Source organism: Cucurbita maxima, unplaced genomic scaffold (genome assembly GCF_002738345.1).
Source record: "Cucurbita maxima cultivar Rimu unplaced genomic scaffold, Cmax_1.0 Cma_Scf00010, whole genome shotgun sequence".
Taxonomy (NCBI): Eukaryota; Viridiplantae; Streptophyta; class Magnoliopsida; order Cucurbitales; family Cucurbitaceae; genus Cucurbita; species Cucurbita maxima.
This window is the reverse complement of record NW_019272026.1, coordinates 1588340-1610326: the sequence shown is the minus strand read 5'-3', so window position 1 is coordinate 1610326 and position 21987 is coordinate 1588340. Positions and strand designations below refer to the sequence as shown.

General features: G+C 36.1%; 3 protein-coding genes across 6 annotated transcripts; 1 reads left to right on the top strand and 2 right to left on the bottom strand.

Moving 5' to 3' along the window:
- Window positions 1-5806: 5806 nt before the first annotated feature.
- Window positions 5807-9101, top strand: LOC111485464 (transcription factor bHLH122-like). 2 transcript variants are annotated; one of them, XM_023132358.1, is made up of 8 exons: window positions 5807-6009; window positions 6141-6243; window positions 6360-7201; window positions 7376-7692; window positions 7782-7952; window positions 8171-8236; window positions 8316-8384; window positions 8475-9101. In XM_023132358.1, the coding sequence occupies exons 3-8, from the start codon at window positions 6607-6609 to the stop codon at window positions 8526-8528; spliced, it is 1272 nt and encodes a 423-aa protein (XP_022988126.1). In that variant the 5' UTR covers window positions 5807-6009; window positions 6141-6243; window positions 6360-6606; the 3' UTR covers window positions 8529-9101. The 2 variants fall into 2 exon arrangements, with proteins under 2 accessions (XP_022988126.1, XP_022988125.1); XM_023132357.1 differs by lacking the exon at window positions 6141-6243.
- A 4340-nt stretch (window positions 9102-13441) lies between these two features.
- Window positions 13442-14362, bottom strand: LOC111485535 (histone H3.2). The gene has a single exon (XM_023132466.1). The coding sequence runs from the start codon at window positions 14241-14243 to the stop codon at window positions 13833-13835; it is 411 nt and encodes a 136-aa protein (XP_022988234.1). The 5' UTR covers window positions 14244-14362; the 3' UTR covers window positions 13442-13832.
- A 999-nt stretch (window positions 14363-15361) lies between these two features.
- Window positions 15362-19362, bottom strand: LOC111485469 (lysine-specific demethylase JMJ30-like). Of its 3 annotated transcripts, XM_023132368.1 has the most exons (7): window positions 18789-19361; window positions 18506-18715; window positions 17485-17616; window positions 17249-17392; window positions 16209-16301; window positions 15998-16115; window positions 15362-15655 (listed from the first exon to the last, which is right to left on the bottom strand). In XM_023132368.1, the coding sequence occupies exons 1-7, from the start codon at window positions 19245-19247 to the stop codon at window positions 15642-15644; spliced, it is 1170 nt and encodes a 389-aa protein (XP_022988136.1). In that variant the 5' UTR covers window positions 19248-19361; the 3' UTR covers window positions 15362-15641. The 3 variants fall into 3 exon arrangements, with proteins under 3 accessions (XP_022988136.1, XP_022988135.1, XP_022988137.1); XM_023132367.1 differs by lacking the exon at window positions 15362-15655 and having other exon boundaries at window positions 15730-16115; XM_023132369.1 differs by lacking the exons at window positions 15362-15655; window positions 17249-17392 and having other exon boundaries at window positions 15730-16115; window positions 18789-19362.
- Window positions 19363-21987: the final 2625 nt, after the last annotated feature.

Here is a 21987-nt window from a genome sequence, read left to right as displayed (position 1 = left end):
ACTCGTAGCACCTAATCCACCTCGATTCGGATGTGAAATTATATTTTTCGTCTCCGTCCGTCTCCAATTTTATCTAAATCCTTGCTCATCTTAATGAATTTGGGTTGTTACAAATGGTAGCAGAGCCAGACACCGAACAATGTGTCAGCCTTCTCGCTGTTCCCCAAAAGAAGTAGACATGAGGTGGTGTGCCAGTAAGGACTCTGAGTCCCAAAGGAGGTGGATTGTAATGTCCCACATTAGTTGAGGCGGTGGCCAGTAATGACGCTGGGTCCCAAATGGGGTGAATTGTGATGTCCCATATTGGTTGAGGAGAGAACCAATCACCATTTATAAGGTGTGGAAACACATTGGTTAGGGCCAAATGCGTTTTTAAAGCGGAAGCCTAACTAGTTACATTTAAATAGCGTATATTTAAATTTTTAAAAATATATTTAATTTATGAAATAATGAGAAAGAAAAATAATTTTCTAAAAGCTCTCAAGTGCATTTGGTAACCTATTTATTATTCTATTGACCTTGTGTTTTTTAATTTAAAAAAATAATTATTTTTTTATTTTTAAATCTATATTGCGTAAATCAAGAAAGGAGAAAAAAACATAAATGTCCTTTTCAATATTAATTTTTTTTTTAATAAAAACTTCGATGAAGAGACTAAATAATTTATTATTTAAAAAATAGAATAGTTATTTTAATATATAGCAAATTATTATTTTTATATTTTGTCTTTGTTTCAATAAAAATTTAATATATTAATAAATTTTCATTTTTATTTAGTGTCCTTTGAAGTATTTCTTACACTTTTGTTAACTATTGTTTTGACTAAAATAATTTAAATTTTGAATTCAAAACTCTATAATCTAAATATTTATTGTATTTTAAAGAGACTATTTTCATAGACTAACGTGCGTTTCACTTCCATGTTTCTTAGAGCAACTTCAAGGATGTGAAAATCTCTCTCTAGTAAACGCATTTTAAAATTTTTTAGAGAACGTTCAAAGAAGACAAGATTTGCTGACAGTGAGCTTGAGCTACTAAGTCAAATACACTTAACGTCGAAAAATAAAATTTATTGGTATAGATAATAACTATCAATTCTTTCAAATTTTTCTTTACCACATTGTGACAGTAAAGAAAAGGTGTGTGAATGAATGGAGACATCTAAATGAAAGTAATCCTAAGGATAGAATGACTAAAAAAAAGCTTAAAGTAAATAAAAGTTATTACTTGTACCAACTGCACCCTTCTTTTTAGTGACAAGAATGAGTAATGTGACCATGTTGCACGGGTGCACGATTTCTGAGACCATTAGGTGCCAAATTCGGATTTTAAATCCTAGACATGAGTTGTTACATACACTTTCATAGTCTCAGGACCTCTCTTGTAACGCCTCAGGACCACCACTAGTAAATATTGTTTTCTTTCGACTTTCCCTTCCCCTCAAGGTTTTTAAAACGTGTCTGCTAGAAAAATGGGATATCACAATTCACCCCCCTTCAAGGCCCACATCCTCACTGACACTCGTTCCTTTCTCTAATCGATGTGGGACCCCCACCAAATCCACCCCTTTGGAACCAGCATCCTTACTAGCACATCGTCTCGTGTCTACCCCTTTTAAGAAATAGTGTTCTCGTTGACACATCGCTCGATTTCTGACTCTGATACCATTTGTAATGCCCCATGACATAGATTAAAGTCACATGCCTTGTTCAAGTGTGGAAGAAATGTCTTCCCATATATGTCCAAAAACCCATTGAAATTTGGCCAAGCTTTAGACATGATACCCATTTCTTTAATATATATGCGAATCAAAATCCTATTTATACATGATATCAACAAATCTATCTTGAGGCAATTCAATTCAATTACTTTATTATTCTTACCTCACAATAAATTGCCTCACCTAACCATACACTACTCTACCTACGCTTAACACTCAACCTTATTAGTTAGTTTCATCGAGCTGGATTTAGAAGATTGTACGAGACTCACATGCATCATTCAACGCTTATAAATTTATAGACCAGTGCAATTTTATTATTCATCGTTTATGCTTCATCGTTCTTGAACAATTATTATATACACATTTGAAATTATAATTCGATAAGAACTTTCGGTACAATTATTATGAAGAGGATATTCAACAACGAACAATCAAATCTTTTACTGTTTAGAAATCTTTTTAAATCGATAAAAAGTATGTGTTCTTCATTTGATTATATCGAATCTTTTCATTTGTCACTGGCCCACTTGATACGAGTGTTGTGAGGTCATCTCGATAGGTACCATACCAGTATTAGTTGAACGACTTTGAGTATTTTAATAGACTAAGTGCATGGGTTTGGGCATGACAAAAAATGTTGAAATATGAAGAAGCAAATGATGATGAATTGAATTCTTTATTAAAAAAATAAATGAAAAAAAAAGTCACTTTTAAAATCTCTGGTTAAAAGGCAAGTGTTTGTGGGTTAATGGTCCCTAATTCGTGCATCATTATTTTATTTAGTATGAGTGTCGGGCTCTGATATCATTTGTAACAGCTCAAACTCATCGTTAATGATCGGTTTTTCTTCAAGGGTTTAAATGCGTCCGTTTTAGAGAGAGGCTTCTCACACCCATATAAAAGATTCTTCGTTCTCTTCTCTAACGAGATCTCACTAAAACCTTTGCTTATGTAATTTGTTTCGACCTAAATCATCAAACTCTTGCAACGTGTATTCTCCACCATTGTTAGACTGTCCAAGCATCAAAAGAGGGAACTGGGGATTGGTCCCTGGTGATACAGTGAATATCGAACCATCAACAACTCAGAAAGCATCAATCCCAAAAATCATCGATTTTGACTTTTTGACCGAGCGAAAGATATGAAAAATTATGGTAATTTTTAAGGAATAATTTCTATTTTTACACTAAAATAAAATAAATATGAAAAATTATGTGACAATCGAGTAAAAAAAGGTATATGAATAAATAAACGGAGACCTTTTGACAGCTCAATCATAGAACTCCAATTAAAGTTAATACCTGTACCAACAAAGTACATATTCCTTTCTGATGACTCAATCATAGAACTTCAATCTTAAGCGTGGTTTACTCGGAGCAATTCTATATTAGGTAACATACTATGATTTTTACTAGGATGCAGTGAGTGAAGACAAAACATGTCGGAATGACTCGTGTTTGTCTGTAAAGATATTTGTTTCTTCATTCTTAACAAAAGAAGAGTATACCATGTCAGAACCATCAAGGGTGTCGGTACGTGTACTCATATTTTTTATATACTAAATTATTGACTCTTCAAGATTCCTTCGTGAAAAAAATATATTGAAATATATATTTAAATTTGTAATGAAAGTTCATTTATTCTCCACTAAGGAAAAAAAAAAAAAAAAAAAAAAAAATCTAAAAATTAGTTAATTTGAAGTCACTCAATAATAAATTAATAATAAATATTTGCATAGTACTTTCACATGCCTATCAATACTTTTTTCCCTTTCTTCCAAGAACTTTGGATGTGTATCCTTTAAAAATGTTTGAGTGCCTCATGTGCTCTCTAAAGGTTAATAGTTTTTACTAGTAAAAAAAAAAAAAAAAAATCAAGCGTAAAAAATAGTTTTCGTTAGGTTCAAAAACTCTGGTAAAAGCTGTCGTTGGATGTCACGGTCATACTTGTTTAGGTCGTATTACCTATGGTCTCGTGTTCATTCCGAACTTTAAAATCATGTCTACACTTGTCAAGACTAAAATGCCTCAAAATGTAAGAATGTGACTCGTTGTTGCTTATTTGCTTACTAATCTATAACTATGATGTCCCGAGAACAAACCACCATTTATAAGGGTGTGGAAACCTTACACTAGTAGACGCGTTTTAAAGCTTTGAGGGGAAGTCCGAAGAGAACAATATCTGCTAGCGGTAGATCTGGGTTATTACAATAACATTGTTTTCTTGAATCGATCTCCAAACGAAGTTTCTCTCAAAAACAGGGTTGGAGGCTTAAGCATTAGGTTGTTCGTTCGTGTCAACGACAACCTAAATTCTAGTTGGCTGACTTACTTAAACGTGAGGCAACACAAATCGACATAAAATCGAAAACCGAGACTCAAAAGTTGTACAAAAAGGGATTCAAAAAAAAGTTGAAAGATCATAGCCAAAAGCCTCTCTCCTTCTCTCCACTATCTTTTTTTTTTTTTTTCTAACTTTTTTTTTTTTAGAAATATATATTAAAGGTATGATCCAAAATAATATTTTTTAATTCCATGATATTAAAATACTATATAATGAGTGAACATCTATTTATTTATTAATGATTATAAAATTAATCACATATTAACCTATTATTTTATGATACTTATCTACTTAAAGTCAATAATTAATTAATTAATCGTATTTTCAATATAATAATTTAATAATTTTTGCAAATATATTATTTATTTGGTTTAGTATATTGAGATCTATGCATAATACTCCATAATTAATTATTTGAATATTTTTAATATTAATTATAATATGAAAAAAAAAATCAAAATTATTGGTATAATTTTGAACGATAGAGAAAGATCATGTTCAAGTAATAACTTAACAGATTTATAGTATACAGATAAGATTGTAACCGTTACAAATGATTTGATCTAAATCGTTTATGTCGAAACATGTGAGTGTAGATAAACCTACCATTTTTAGGGCTTACCAAATATGAAGTTCGAAACATAATTTCATGAGGGGAGTAGTTAACCAGTTCCACTAGCAAGTAGATGAGTAGATATTCAAATATAAACGGGATATTGGGTTCTCTAGAGAATGGTTTGACTTTATATTCCAGTTAATAGTAACTCGGAATTTTCTTTGAGGTTCCCTCGAGCCTTGGACATGTATTGGAGTCATAATGAGGAACACTTTATGGAGGACATTCAACGGTCAGAGAAATTGGAGCAAGAAGATTAAATCCGATCGAACTAAGAGTTACAACATGTAACAGCTCAAGTTCACCGCTAGCCGAAAAAAAAAAATTTAATACTCTGATTTTATAAAAGTTGACCACCATGAAAGGTTTTAAAACTATGAAACAATTATTTATTTTTTGAAAACAACTAAAATCATTATTTAAAAATTAATTATTGATATTATACAATATTTATTAAAAAATATAAAAATTTTAATTCAAATTTAATTTTAGTCTATTTTTACCATAATTTTAAATTTTTATATTTTAGCCTAAACAATTTAAAGGTAAGGTATATATTTTAGTTCTTTTATTCTATCAATTCATTAATATTTGTAAAAATACAACCAAAAGAAATAAACCAAGGTAAAAAAAAATAGTAAAAATTATAAACAAATATTATGGGATTTGGAAAATATATTTTTTATATTTAAATATAGAGACTAAAATAAATATTTAAAATTTTTAATGCTAAATAAATATATAAAAAAACCTAAAAATTCAATCCAAAATGAAATTTAAATTATTTTATTATTTTATTATGTTAATTATAAAAAGCAAAAATTAAGTTAACTTTAATTTGTTAAATAAATATATTTAATATGACCTTTATATCCAAAGCCAGCTTTGCTTAGAATTGATCATGTGGTCCACTCAAAGAACCCCACGTGGCCCATTCTTACGTACCAGCTGACGTGGAATCAATCCAGTCATTTCTTTTCCCGCATCCCGTAAATGCCCCTAAAAGGAAAGGGTATTTTGGTAATTCAAGTGCTCCACAAACATACACAATCTGAGGGCCTAGATTCTTGGACTCTCTGTTCACTTCCGATTGGTTTAAATTTAGTGAACAGAACAGAACGAAAAAACGCCATTTCATTTCATTTCATTTCTCTTTTTTTTTTTTTTTATTTAAAAAAAAACTCTCTGTAATCCCGCCGCCGTACCGGGTAACTGTTGAGTGTTTTTCCGGCAGCCGCTGTAGCTGTGGAGAAGCGAAGAGAAGAAGAAGCGGAGTGGAGTGGAGCTTTTTTTTTTTATTTCTAGACCGACAAATGATGAGATTTTGGTATGTTGCGTTTGTTGTTCTTGCCTTTTCACTTCCTTTCTGAATTGTGATTTTTTTTTGTTTTTTCTTCCTTGTTCGTTGTTGATTTGATGTTTATCTTTTTTTTGATTCGTGTTGTACTGTGGAACAAGTTAGTGTTGTGGCTGATTTGATAGTTGATGTTTTGCTTACTGTTAATGAATGGAGCGAGTGAGTTCTTTTGGTTGGAGATGAAATGATTTGCTTGTGAATGAGGTTCGTAGAATTTTTCTGCTGTGTTCTGCTACCTGCTAGTTTTTTCTTTATCGTCTTGTGTTCTTGATTGGATTTGAGTTTAATCTAGGTCTGTTTGTTTGTTGTTTCCGAATCAGGCGGTTCAATTGAAGTTGTGTTTCTGTACGCGTTGTTAGTGAAGAAATTCGATGGTTTATGGAGTTATTTTGTATTTGAAGAAACAGATTTCTTAGTGAATTTGATTGCATTGGTGCTTCTTTGGCGTTTTGTTTTGGTTGGCGATTACTACGAATTTGGCGTAATTGAAGAAGAAGAAGAAGAAGTTGTTTTCGAAAGGTTCGTATTGTTTTAGTTGAAGCAGAACTGGAGAAAGGAGGAGGATCGATGGAGGCGGATTTTCAGCAGCATCACCATATTCTTCATGAACAGTATCAGCAACAACCGCAGATGAATCCTGGCTTAACACGGTACCGTTCTGCGCCGAGTTCGTATTTCAGAAGACTGACGGATAGGGAATTCTGCGATCAGTTCTTTAATCGCCCATCCAGTCCCGAAACCGAAAGGATTTTTGCACGGTTTATGACAAGCGGGAGTGCTGGAGGCGGAGGCGGCAGCCCAGAAGTTTCGTCTCAGAACCTGGGCGAGTCTCCGAAGAACGCTCAGGCTGGAGAAGTGTTTATAACCACTGAGGCAAATCAACAAACACCCTATATGCGTAACGAAACAAAAGCTATCCATCAACAGCCAAGCAATGTCAACGGCAATTACCCACCTGCTTCGTCAGCACCGAGTTTCTATCAGAGTTCAATGAAACCCCCACTTCCAAATCAGGGTATGATTTCAGGAACAGAAGGATCTGGTTCAATGGGGATTGATCTAAAGCCACGGATTAGAACAGATGGTGGAAGAACTTCGAATCTCATTCGGCAAAGTAGCTCGCCTGCTGGACTATTCGACCACATAAAGATCAATGATGGTGGTATGTAATCTTTCACCCAAGTAAATTTGAAGTTTGCTTCTAAATTCTCATAGAATCTGATTATGTTCGTTAAGAGAAACACGATCTATATTGTTTTTCTATGATTTGTTTATAATACTAGAGTTTAGCTTCCAATATCCCCACACGGTGCTGAAAATTCTTAGAAACTGGCAGGCTATGCAGCATTGAGAGGCATGGGAAAATTTGGAACTGGTAATAGTGTTAATGAAGAAGCTTCTTTGCCATCTCCAAGCAGGTTGAAAAGGAGCTTACCACCACACTCATCAGGGTTGATGAGTCCCATGGCTGGAATTGAGAAAAAATGTATCAGAGAAAAAACCAATCAAGACACTAAAGGCTTTGCCGAAAGCAAAACCAACGATTATGGTAGTTCAAACTTCCCGGTTGGTTCTTGGGAAGAATCTGCTGTCATGTCTGATAACGATGAGGATGTGAAGTCATACTCAAATTTCAACATTCCAGACACTCAGGTATTAGCTATTTAGAGTCCATTGTGGTTGTTCTACTTGATATCTGATTCTAGTTCGTCTAATCTTTGTTGTTTTGGTGGAAAAATCAGAAGGTGGATCCAGTAAATCGCCCTCCCATGCTTGCTCATCATCTTAGTTTGCCTAATACTTCAGCAGAAATGAATGCTATTGAAAAGATCTTGCAGTTTTCAGATTCTGTCCCTTGTAAACTTCGAGCCAAGCGTGGCTGTGCTACTCATCCCAGAAGCATTGCGGAGAGAGTAAGCCAGCATATATTGAACAATTAGTCATATTATCTCTCAAACCATCTGCTAGATCTAGATGACCCTGATTTTTTCACTCAAATTTAGTTAAAATATTTCAGGCATTAAATGAAAATTTAACATCTTTTAGGAATGTTCATGTTCTTGAGCGTCTCAGAATGAGATATATCCGGAGGATTCTAAACGAAGTCTTTCCCTGTATTGATAACTTTCAGGTCAGACGAACTAAAATCAGTGAACGAATGAGGAAGCTTCAAGAGCTAGTGCCCAACATGGACAAGGTAACTTTCTTTTCACTTTACTTTTATGAAATTTGGTAAAGATTGAGTTATTAAAACACCTTTCTCTTTCTCCCCACAGCAAACCAACACATCAGACATGTTAGATCTGGCAGTTGAGTACATAAAAGGCCTTCAGAAACAGGTTCAGGTAATAATAAATTCAGGACTGAATCACAAATTGGTATGATAAAGTTTCCACCACCATTTTTTTCCTTATCTTCTGTTGATTTTTGGCCAGACGCTTTCAGATAATCGTGCGAAATGTAAGTGCTCACATAGTCAGCTTCAATAATGAAAAAGGACTTGGCGTGGAAATTCTTATGTACAGAGGGATACCAATTTGAAAATTTAGGATAGAACACGAATTTCTCTGAGGATATAACTACTTATTGTGTCCTAATTAAGAAGAAATAGTGGGCCAACGTGATTTTCTTTGAAGAAAGTTTGCAGAAGGAGGGACTGCAGAGGACAAGCAGATAGTGTGGTACAGCGATTGGAAACGGACACAAAAGGACTGCTGAAAGCTTGTCGTGCATGTGAGTTTAAAGACCTTCTGGTACTTGCCACCACTGTAAATTAAATAACAATGCATGATTAGCATACATATCTTCTATTGCATGTTGTCACTCAAGAGAGAAAAAGAGAAGGAAAAAGAAAATAAGAGATTGACTTGGCTGTAGATCTGGGTAGTGGGATTAAGAAGGGAAGTTGCCATCAATGGCTGACCCAAGGAGTGGCTTAGGAAGAAGTGGGGAATAAACTGCCTGATTTGTATTAGAAAAGTTACCCATTTGGTGCTACATTCCATTATTGTTGTTGTTGCTGCTATGTGCATTATTTATCTTAGTTTCTTTGTTTTCTCTAATTATGCTCTCACTATACTCTGTTGGTTCAGAAAGGGAATCGGAATTGTGGAATATCAGTATCAAAATGCTATCGGTTCCACATCCTCTGTTTCCCTTTCAGATGAGTGCTTTATAATAAGATTAGTGGGTTTCAGTCTAGTATTTCTTTTATAGAATATTGCCTGCATTATAAGAGCCAGAATATACTTTTTACTTTATGAAAAGGGGGATACTGTGGCCAACTTAGTGGGTGTGATCAGTGATCACAGCTGCAACTTTTTCTTTTTCGGAGGGTCCCAAACGTTTTCCCATTAGACACGTCTGGTAAATATGTCCATTTAAGATTTTGTTTGTAAAGTTAGGTGGATTGGCTGGTTTCGTGTACTAATGAGATTAACTTGAGGAGAAAGTTTGAGAAGAAGAAGAATAGATAGGAAGGAGCTAGAGTAGTTTGGCAGCTAACTCATTTATTCAAACATCAAATGTAATAGCTTCCGTATGTAATAGTTTAAGCCCACCGGTAGTCGATACTATTTTTTTGGGTATTTTTTTTCAAGCAAACACATCTACTAGGGAGAGGTTTCCATACCCTTAAAGAATGTTTCATTCACCTCTCCAATCGATATGGGATCTCACAATCCACTCTCCATTGAGTCCTAGCATCCTTACTGGCACACTGTCTGGTGTCCACCCTCTTCAGGGCTCAGCCTTCTCGCTGACACATCACTCGGTGTCTGGCTCTAATACCATTTGTAACAACTCAAGTCCACCACTAACAAATATTATCCTCTTTAGACTTTTCATTTCGAGCATCCCCTCAAGACTTCAAAACACGTCTATTAAAGAAAGGTTTCCACACCTTTATAAAAAATGCTTCAATCTCCTCCACAACCGATGTGAGATCTCATAGAGTAAGTTTTCATGATCCGACACAGAGTGAGGACTTGGATCAGATTAGAAATAACTTAAATATAGTGGTAAGCAGTCACTCATTGATCTTTCTCGTGGCCGAATCTCCCATTATTGAGCTATGGGTTCAAATCTATCCATCATATTTGTAGGGAAATAGTGTGAAAACATTTTTATTAACTTTTGAAAAGGAAATGTATGCCTTAGAGGGAGAGTTGACAATGCCATAGTGTTAAATCAGAGAGGCCTTTAGAACAGTCGAGAAAGGGTCTTTTTGGAAGCATGATGAGGTTTTATTGATTGATTACATAATTGGGGATAGAGAGAGAGAGAGTTGGTGTGAGCCATAAAGGAACGCAACGCTCCCATGGAGCCTTTGCGGTCAATTCTTCATTAAATGTATATATTTGGTATTGTTTCCCTGTTGATTATATCCCTGGATTCATGCTGGATTGGTTGCCAATGCAATTAAGTTTCTAGAGACAGATTGATTGATACCCTTGATGTGAGTTCTCAAGGCAGCTTTGTTTACGTATATATTTGGATTTGAAGGGTTTGGAATGTAGTTATGGTTATGGTTGGAAAATAGCCATTAAAAGTTTCTGTAAATGTCAGTTTATGACTGTAGAAGTAGAACATTCCTTTAGTAATTCATATTTATGACTTACCCCTTTTAGTTTTGATTGAGGGAAGCACTTCGAGTTACGTACACTTTCTTTATTAGAAGTGAATTTAATTGCTAAATCTATTTGGGTAAGTTACATTTAAAAGTGATTCTACAAAGGTTGTTGATCACTTTTGGAAAATTAACATTCAAGTTTTCCTTAAAGAATTGAGTTTGTATTATTTGGTACCAAACATTGAATATTACTTTTGGCCCTTTATGATTACATAGGAAATAGTGTCAACTAAAAGCACAAATCCTACGTTGAATTAAGATTTTAGAACTCCTAGAATTTGTATGCAAGATAAGCCTATGAGAGTGCCAATCAATTGAGTCGCTAGGTTTAAAATAAGGTGGTTGGATCTAATGGCCGGTGAATCGTTGATCAAAGAGAGTTTTTTAAGAGAGTCTTATTGATCTAGTGGTTCATTAATCACTGATCAAAGAGCATGTAACGACTCTAGTTTTCTATTAACCTAAAGTCGCTACCACATGCATAAAGTTGCTACTACATGCATGATGTAATACGTTGTGTGGAAATATTCATTTAAAACGTTTTCATAAAACAAGGCTATATGTTATCCTAAGGTCTATGAAATTATATGCGACAATCATATGCATGTGTCATAGTTTTTACTTTGTGATGTCGTCGACAACGATGCATGGGTGTTTTGTCTTTACCTAAAATATAGAAGTAACACGTGGCGTGATTATTTTAAGAAATAGTAAGTGGCCCCATTGAATTGGGGTTAGGAAATGCAAGACATGCTACATGAATGAGACCTATCATTTTAAAGTCGTATTCCTTAGGTGAATATCCTAACTGGGTCAATAGATGTGTATTTACTATTCTACACACGGTTTATATGTGTGAATATGAACGAACCCACCAATCGGTCTGCACACCTTCAAACCCTGTTCGAGTCGGGCTAGCATTCTCCAGTGTTGTTGCCAGACACTCGGAATGAATAGCGACCATCAAAGCATCATTTTAAACATAATGATCGTTTTTCTTTTTCATAATGTACGCGTCAGTACTCATCATAAGGGGGTAATACCCCGATGCATGTGACATACACTAATGCATGAGGTCCCAATCCCCATTAATTAACCCGTGTGAAGCAACCCCTTCCTATTTTCCCTCATATCGAATCATTTTACATCATAGCTTTCAAAAACATGTCTTGGGGTTGTACATCATGTCAAAACATTTTATCACATGTCATTTATGTCATGTCAAACATCATATCATATCGTGTCATATCATACATGTATCATATCATAAAACATATCATGTTACATGTATCATATCTCAAAGTGTATCATATTATAGACATAGCATATTATAAACACATCCAATCACAGACATACTACATGTGCAAAGCCCGAGCATGTATCTTTGACATAACAAAAGCTTCTAACATATGACATATTCTCAAAAGTTTCTATATCATCGTTGACTTTTCATAAACATTTCAAAATTATATTTGAAACAGAAATGACGCAGAATGATAGATGAAAATTATAAATCAAACGCTCATCATACTATAACAGCTCAAACTATATTGTCCTCTTTAGATGTCAGAATAAGCCCAAGACTTTGTAAATAAATGTTTAGTTTTCTTGTCAGAGGTAGGATCTCACAGAGACCATTTCAGGTCATCGAGTCCCAACTTTTATAAAAAGCTTATAATGAATCAAAAGTTTTGAATCATTTACGAGATCGTTTCAAAATCGAGATCTTTGAGACAACTTCAGGGGTTAAATGAGTAATTTCACATCCCAGCTATTGTTAACATTTAGCACCCGTGCGGTTTAGCAAAATGCTGAGTGGCGGGAAAACGGCTCATGAAGTCCCAAATCCCAATCGATCACAATTCACAAACCACACTCGCTAGAAGTGCAAGCCTACGAACAGCCAGAGAGAAGCCATATGAATCTGTGAACTCTAAAAGTGGAGAAAAGGTCCGATGCAGAAGAACAAGGTACTTGGCGAACTCAAATTAAAGCTCCGTTTCATCAGAGACAATACCTAAGCATCTACGAACATTAGAAAAACCCATGCTAGGTAATTTGTTGCATTTGTGGCTCTCCTTTTGTCTAAGTCCTAATGGTTAGATAAACACAACTCTCTACAATGGTATGATATTGTCTACTTTGAACATAAGCTCTCATGGCTTCATAAGACCTCATGCCAACCGAGAGAGTATTCCTTATTCTCTAAATGAGTGGAGTGGGACTTTCATCCAACAACTTTTAGAATTCATCGATCGTGGATCATGATTTCACAAAAGAACCCATCATGTTAGAAGCCAAGATGGGCTATACAACTTCTCAACTACTATTTGAAGCCAAAATGGGCGCCATCTATTAAGTTTGATGGAGAATGTTAAAGAACATCAAATATTCGAAACTCGAAGAAGCCATCACTGTCGAGTAATCAGAAAATGCCTTGAGATTTGCTTCGTATGCTCTTCCAAAGCCCAATGTATATAGATCTATTTCTTGTTTTAAACACTGAATCCTCATATGTTGTCTAGATTAAGCAGAGCATACTGTGTTATGTTTAGAGTTAGCATCTATCTCATAATAGCACCAAATATATGGACAAAGAGCCATTTAGCTATCTCTCATATATCACCTCTTAGATATATGAATGAAAATCGTTCAAATATGCACACACACAGGCAATTTAAGCATTCAATCTTTAAGAGAATGAAAAAAAGTGTTTAAAAAGAGATCAAATCATCGTATAAACCTATGTAGATCTCTATTCGAAAAATAGCATAGACTAATCCTTCTTCCATTTCAACCAGTTATGGAGGATGCATAAACATGGATATACCAATAATTAGCCAAGAGGATGGAATCTTACATTTGATCCATTTGAAGCTGAATTGCTATATCCAATTACCCATTTCACAGAAGCTTCAGCCAATTCTACAACTCCCAGCCATTATGTAGGGATGAAATTGCATGAATTTCAGCTTAGATTCAGCTTTAATTTCTTCTTAAGAATAAGAACCCTAATTCTCTTATGCTATACGGAACGCAAAGTTTAGTGCAGTAGACAACAGATCAGAAACAAACATCTGAAACACAAATTCAATTTGCTTGAATTCCGTTCCAAATTTTCAGAAATTACATGAATCCTGTCAGAGAATCACCAAATCCTACATTAAGCCCTCTCGCCTCTAATTCTCCTAGCAAGTTGAATATCCTTAGGCATAATAGTAACTCTCTTCGCATGAATAGCACAAAGATTCGTATCCTCAAACAACCCTACCAGGTACGCCTCGGCGGCTTCCTGAAGAGCCGCAACGGCGCTGCTCTGAAACCGAAGATCGGTTTTGAAATCCTGAGCGATCTCCCTCACTAGCCTCTGAAACGGAAGCTTCCTGATCAGAAGCTCCGTGCTCTTTTGGTACTTCCTGATCTCCCTCAGCGCCACCGTCCCTGGCCTGAATCTGTGCGGCTTCTTCACTCCTCCGGTCGCCGGAGCCGACTTCCTCGCCGCCTTAGTCGCCAACTGCTTCCTAGGCGCCTTTCCTCCCGTCGATTTTCTGGCTGTCTGCTTTGTTCTCGCCATCTTCTTCCAAGCAATTCGATCTGCTTGATAACTTTATTGATTAACAGAGATTTCCGATTGAATTTCTCAACGAAACTTGAGAGATTTCGGTATTGAAGAACTATGAATGATGAAAGGGGAGGAGTTTTGGTTTATTTATAGGAGGGTTTTTGAAGAGGCGGGAAAGTTTTTTGTAAGTGTTTTTGGTTTGGAGTCAATCTGGACCGTTGAATTTGACTGCTTATGGACGGCTGCTGTTTTGTGTCTCGCGGATCGCGATCTGCATGATATTTGTGAACCAACGGGATTTCAGATGTCACATCATGTTCATAATTAGTAATTTTTTTATTGGTTTAAATTATAAATTGAAGTTTTTATTTGGAACTTACCATTTAAAAGATTTTTTTTTTCTTTTAATTTGACTCATGGTGTAATAAGTTTTTAAAATTTTCAATTTATACCTTATAAGTCTTTTATTTATTTAATATTTTTTTTAAATTTACAACTATATTGTTTAAGGATTATTAGATATAAAATTTAATTTTATATTTATTAGTTCAATTAATTTTTATAAATTTTAGGGGACGAAATTTGGATCCATTAAATACAAAGTTTAAGGACCAATTAAACATTTTCAAAATTTAATCTTAAAAGTCACATTTATGGTCGATCCTTTGTTGTGACAATAGACTCATGTATTATCTGAAAAAGAAAAGAGTCGAGAATAAGTGAATAAAAAATATTAGATATTTATCTCAATTACTTAGAAATAATGTAAGCTCTTGTTACTTAGTGCTTGATCGTCTAATTATACTTATCTTGAAACCTGGTATGCAATTAGGTAATTATCTCAATGTGAGCCATCCATAATAGACCGACTCTCGACAAAGGTTGGTTGGCAATCCTCTAGTAGTATGATAACATCATAAATATGATGGGAGTAACTACGTGGCTGAACCAACTACGATACATATGTGGGTTGATCATACCTAGAATCATTGAGAGACACATACATAATCATAAATATAATATGCTACGAATAACAAATTGTATCACATATCTAGATTTTGTTTAGAAAATCGTGTCATACTGTAGTATCTATTGCATAATCGATATATAGGTCTAGGCTTAAAGAAAAGTTCAAAGCCTACAATAATTAGAGGCTTTGAATGCGAGCTACAACGATTCTGCTTGAGATGCAACAACAACTTCCTTGGATACTGATTAACCACAGAGATGGTGACAGTTCAGAGACACATGTTCGGACATATGATAGACGAACAAAGAGATGTGACTGAACAACTACGAAGAAACAAAGTCAATAGTGATCAAACGATCAATCAACGAGGGAGAGAGGCCGAGCTTTGAGTTAATCTAGCGAGGGCAATGAATTTAAACTCACTTTGTTAGTGTTTTGGGTCATTGATAGCCATCTGCATCCCAAAAATTATGAACTGTCACAAAGAGAGGCAGATCCCACAAATCAAAGTTACAAACAGACAACTAATTGAGGCCAAATCGATATCAATTGCATCAAGAACAACGGCTTTCAAAAGCGCATTGATCAATACATTATCTACACTGACATTGTGACAAATCTGTCCTAGGTATCAAAGGCACCATCTTATGTGGGTATGGAAGCTATAATATCATATGATTAGAGGCTAACAATGAAGAACAAAATGGCATTTTAATTTAATATCAGGAAGCACTTGAATTTTCATCACAATTGTTCCACCAAAAGCTAACACTAAAGCTAGTGGTTAAGGATCGACCATAGTGCCACCATTTTGGTGGGATATAAAGCATCTCCCCTTCCTCTAGAATGCAGTCCACAAACTCCAAGTCCACCACCTTTCCAAACTCTTTCTTGTCGATGTTGTCCAGATCGACCTTCAAAGTAAGACTTGTACTGTAAGCACGAATCGATCTCATCGTCGTGTAAAAGCTAAAAACATAAACGTTTGTCTTATCAGATTGGTTTACCTGGCTGGAATTGCAAAGCATAGTTTCAGTGTACGGGTAAAGTTCCTCGGACAACGAAGCATCGTAAAGCCTAATGTACTTTTTGCCTAAAACCTGTGCATGAAGAGATGGGAGCTTAGCTTAGTATCAAAAGTATTCGACTAACTGCAGTTTCTTGGTTGAAAAATGGTCTAAAAGTGTAACAATCCTACTAGTCGTCCTCTGGTTTTCTTTGGGCTTTCTCTCAAGGTTTTAAAACGCATAGGTTAGGGAGAGGTTTCCACACCCTTATAAGAAATGTTTCGTTCTCCTCTCCAACCGATGTAGGATCTCACAATTCACCCTCCTTGGGAGCCCAACATCCTCGCTGGCACATCACCCGGTGTCTGGTTTTGACACCATTTGTAATAGCGCAAGTACACGGCTAGCGGATATTGTCCTCTTTGGGTTTTCCCTTCTGAGCTTCCCCTCAAGATTTTAAAACGTGTCTGCTAGGAAGAGGTTTCCACACCATTATAAGGAATGTTTTGTTCTCCTCTCCAACCGATGTGGGATTTCACAATTCACTCCCCCTTGGAAGCCCAGAGTCTTCGCTGGCACACCACCCAGTGTCTGGCTCTGATACATTTGTAACAGCTCAAACCCACCGCTAGAACATATTGTCCTCTTTAGACTTTCCCTTATGAGCTTCTCCTCAAGGTTTTAAGACGCGCGTCTGCTAATGAGAAGTTTCCACACTCTTATAATGAATGTTTCGTTCTCCTCTCCAACCGATGTAGGATCTCACAATTCACCCCCTTGAGAGCCCAACATCCTTGCTGGCACATTGCTCGGTGTCTGGTTCTGATACCATTTGTAACAGCCCAAGCCCACCGCTAGCAGATATTGTCCTCTTTGGGCTTTCCCGTTCAGGCTTCCCCTCAAGGTAAAATGCGTCTAGTAGGGAGAGGTTTCCACACCCTTATAAGGAATGTTTTGTTCCTCTCTCCAACCGATGTGGAATCTCACAAGTTTTGTTCCTCTCTCCAACCGATGTGGAATCTCACAAAAAAAGTACACACCTGAGCTAACATGTTGTGATGAGGATCATGGTGTAAAGGCGATACTATCCCAGCTGGGCCAAACCAAGCATTAAGAGACCTTAGCTCCCCACCACCGACAGAACAATAATCAGGAACACAAATGTCCTCTCTAAGCTCATTTATCTGTCTTTGAAGAAAGGAAAGTATTGAAGAACACGCACGAACATGCATAGATACACATACAGAATGTAAAACGATAAGCAGATAATACATGCCTGGTCAAATAATGGATGGTGAGCAAGGTATGTGATATCATGAGAAGGATCATTGGACTGAATCCTGTCAAGAAATTCGGAAAATGTAATGAGCTGTTGTTTCCATTGTGGGCGTAAATAGCTCTTCCCAACCTGAAAAGCATCAAAGCTTTACAAGTCTTCAGTTCAGGGGTGGAAAATCTATGAGTTCCAATATCAAGTCAGCAGGAGACAGCAGGAGTTAAGCTACAATAGAAACAAACAATGACAAACATAGATGAACAACAAGAAAGGGAATAGGCATCTTATATATTTGCAATTCTAGTAACAAGCAACTTCAGAGTAATCCACCCTCTTTGGCGGCCCTTTGTAATGGCCCAAGCTCACCGCTAGCAGATATTGCTTTATTTGGGTTTTCCCTTCTAGGTTTCTCCTTAAAGTTTTAAAATACGTTTGGTACGGAGAAGTTTCCACACCATTATAAGGAATGCATCGTTATCCTCTCCAACCAATGTGGGATCTCACAATCCACCCCCTTAGGACTCAGCTTCCTTGCTAGCACACCTCGCTAGCACACCGTCCGGTGTCTAGCTTTGATACCATTTGTAACAGCTCAAGCCCACCGCTAGCACATATTGTTTTTTTTTTTTTGCTTTCCCCTTCGAACTTTCCCTCAAGTTTTAAAACCTGTATGGTAGGGAGAGCTTTCCACATCCTTATAAACAATGCTTCGTTCTCCTCTCCAACCAATGTGGGATCTCATGATCCACCCCTTTGGGGGCCCAGCGTCCACGCTAGCAAACCGCCCAGTGTCTGGCTTTGATACCATTTGTATCATCACAAGCCCACCGTTAGCAAATATTGTCCTCTTTGGGCTTTTCCTTCCGGGTTTAGGTTTTAAAACATGTTTGGTAGGGAGACGTTTCCACACCATTATCAGCAATACTTCGTTCTCCTCTCCAACCGACGTGGAATCTCACCATCCAAGACTATCCAACATACAGATAACGATAATAAACAAACAAACAGATAAAGAAATCACCTCAACAGGAATTGTACGATCACCAGCAACCCTATGTAAGTAATCCAAGCTCTTCCACTTCGTCCTAGCAGGCCAATGCGCCATACCATCACTAACAATAACAGGGAAACCAGGTTGGAAATATTCACGCAAGAATCCCTCCAGAGATAAACCAGACATCTTCACAACCATCTTATTAGTAAGAGACTTTACAGGCAAATTCCAAGCAACCTATGTGTCAAAGCCACCAATTGTTACTACTTGATAGAACATCTATTAAACCTTATTTGAACTAGAATCTCACCTCTTCATTACACTCATCACAACCCAACGAGCTCTCCACATGACCATCCAAAACCCTAACAATCCTGGCCTCGGCAGAGACCTTAGCAATGGCAGAATCCAAATCACTCCTCAAACGCGAACCACCCATGATCAGACCCATATCCAAAACCCTTAATGCCTCCTTAAACTCTCCACCAGAAAAATGGAGCCTCGCCATGTAGAGGCAAGCCATGGAGTAGGCATCACGCCAGATTGGGAGAACAGAGGATGAGGGGCCAGAGTGAAGCTGTTCCCAGGCCATATCGGCGGCGGTTTCGGCAGCGCATGAGTCTCCGGCAGCTGCGAGAGCCGCCATGGTGACGAAGGCGTAGCCACCTTGGTCGGAGATTGAGTGGAGCAAGGAGGGGTGTTGGGCGTCGAGAAGAGGGGTTTCGAAATGGTAGGATGAAGGGGTTTGTTTAGATTCCGATGAAGACATGGTTGATCAACAGAAAAAAGGTCACTGTTGCAGGATCGAAGAAGAAGAAGAATGGAATTGAACCGAGCTGAGCTGAGCTGAGCTGAACTGAACTCTGTCGGAGAGGGCTTTATGTAAGTGTTTGATATTTAGCGGTTGAAGAAATTGAGAAGAGAGTGGAAGATATTTTAGTCGGTGGGGTAACGCAAAACTCACTTTATTTATTTATTAAGCAACTAAATATCTGCCCAATAAAATAATACGCTTTTTTTTATTATTAATTTTTTTATTTTTCTTGAACTCATCGTTGTCAGCACTATTATTACACATTTTGAAACCATACTAAACTCGTTGAGTTCACCCCATTTTTCCAAAACAATGGTCGTGTTAATCCTCTGCGTGTTTACTCACTTTCCGTAAGCTAGATCGAAGGTCTCTATTTCATTGGCGTTTATGTCTGACGAGACAAAATCGTTTATCATCCTTTTCTCTCTGCATTTCGTGTTTTTTATTCTTACAGGTGAGATCTGAGGGTTTGCTGAAGTGTTGGACTTCAGATATGGTCGTGGGTTCGTTGGAACTGACCATGCAAGTTATTATTATTATTTTTAACTTAATCGACCTTACACTGTCTCCATCTCGAACCAAATTTTTGTAGTTCTATATATATATATAATATTATAATGCATACCGTAAATAAATGAAAATTTTAATATTTGCAAATTTTCAACTGAAAATTATCGTATTGATCTCGTGAAAATAAATAAATAAAATTTTGTAGATGAAAATTGAATATACGACGAGAATAGATATAACATAAAAACATAAATTAAAATATCCTCCCTTATTTTTCTTTTCTTATTTATTTATTTATTTAAATTAAATTTAAAGAATCTCAAAATATCAAGTAAGTGCATCAAAATATTTTGAGGTTTCCACGTGTCAATTTAAGGTGAAAATAAATGACACGTATGTAATTGTTGGGTGACTAAGAGAGGTACACGTAGGTGGAGAAGAGAGAGAAAAGACAAAGAAAAATATCATTTTTTGAGAAGTCAAAATCCAATGTCTATTTCCACAACTAAAAGTAACCAATCATAATTCACAAAATAAAATCAAAATCCCTTTCATTTGAAGACAGGAAAAAAAAAACAATAAAACAAAGTAATAACCAATCATTGATAGAGGAAAAAACGTATCGTTGTCGCCTCCTCATTCGAAAACTCATTGGGTCGGGTTGATAGAAAAATAATCCGTTAGATCAGATTGATATGTTAGACTAAATTTAATTGTTCGAGTTGTAACTTTTTTTTTATAACCGTAAGTTGATGAGATCTCACATCAGTTAGAGAGTTAGAGAAGGGAATGAAACATTTTTTTTACAATGGTGTAGAAACATCTCCTTAATAGACGTGTTTTAAAACCGTAAGCTTGATGACGATATCTAATGGGTTAAAGCGAACAATATTTGCTAATAATGACCTTGAGCTATTATAAATGATATCACAGTCAGCCAACGGGGGTGTACCAGTGAGGACGCTGACTCCCAAGAAGGGTAGATTGTGAGATCTCACATCAGTTGGAGATAGGAACTAAACATCCATTACAAGGGTGTGGAAACTTCTCATTTGTTAACCCGTTTTAAAACTGTGAGGCTAACGATAATACGTAACAAATCAAAGTTAAAGCGAATAATATTTGCTAGTGGGTGGGTTTGGGCTTGGACTTGTGCTTGAGCTTCAGCTTCAGCGGTTACAATTTATATGTATAAAAGCAAGTCACCAAATGTAGACCGATAATGACACGTAATCAATTTAGACAGCTGAGGGAGCTCCACGTCAGAAGAGACAAAAATATCTAGCAAATTATAAAATATTTTGAAATAGCCATGTGTCAAAATACATGTCTGTTGGATGATTGGGAGATGTCCACGTCAGAAAATATGATTTTTAGAAGTTAAAATTTAATGTCTATTATACATGTCTGTAATAAATTTTAATGTCTATATATGGTATTATTGAACTCTATTGAGTAGAGTAAATAAATGAAGGGTAAAAATTTCAACTGAACGAACATAAAATTGAGTTAAAACTCAATTCCATATAACCCGAGCACGTCTTGGCGGTCATTTTCTCATGACTTTTACTTTTTGTATTTCAAAAGGCCTCATATTAGTAGAGATAATGTCCTTTACTAATATACCTACGATATTTTTCTTAATTAGTCAATGTGAGGCTCCAACAATCTTCACTAGCAATCACGAGATAAGTGCATTGAGGTGAAAGAGTAAGCAACCCTCGACTCACCAAATTCGCCCTTCACCTATTTGCACCTCCAAAAACAAGTGCATCGAGGTCTCAAACTTATAGTGATAGAGCGGACACAATAATGAGTTCTTGAGATCTTGTACATCCATTCATATTTATCTTCGAACATAAGGGATGTTTCTAGGTTTTACTAGTCTAGATGTGCAATTAGTTAATCCTTATATAACAAACTATAGTACATATGTGAGTCCGTTAAACAAAACAACTTATACTAAAGATTAGTTGGTGTCCATCTAGTAGCCTCAATATAGATAATGTCATAAACATGAGGGGGAGTGACCGGTGTCTAAACCAGCTACGATATATATGCGTTTAAGGTCAGTATGACTACTTTTTAACTAATTTAAATATTTGGTGCTAAGTTTAGATCATTTTGTATAAATTAAGTGAGTCAATTTCAAGAGTAGAATTCAAATTTATGATTGTTGGACTTC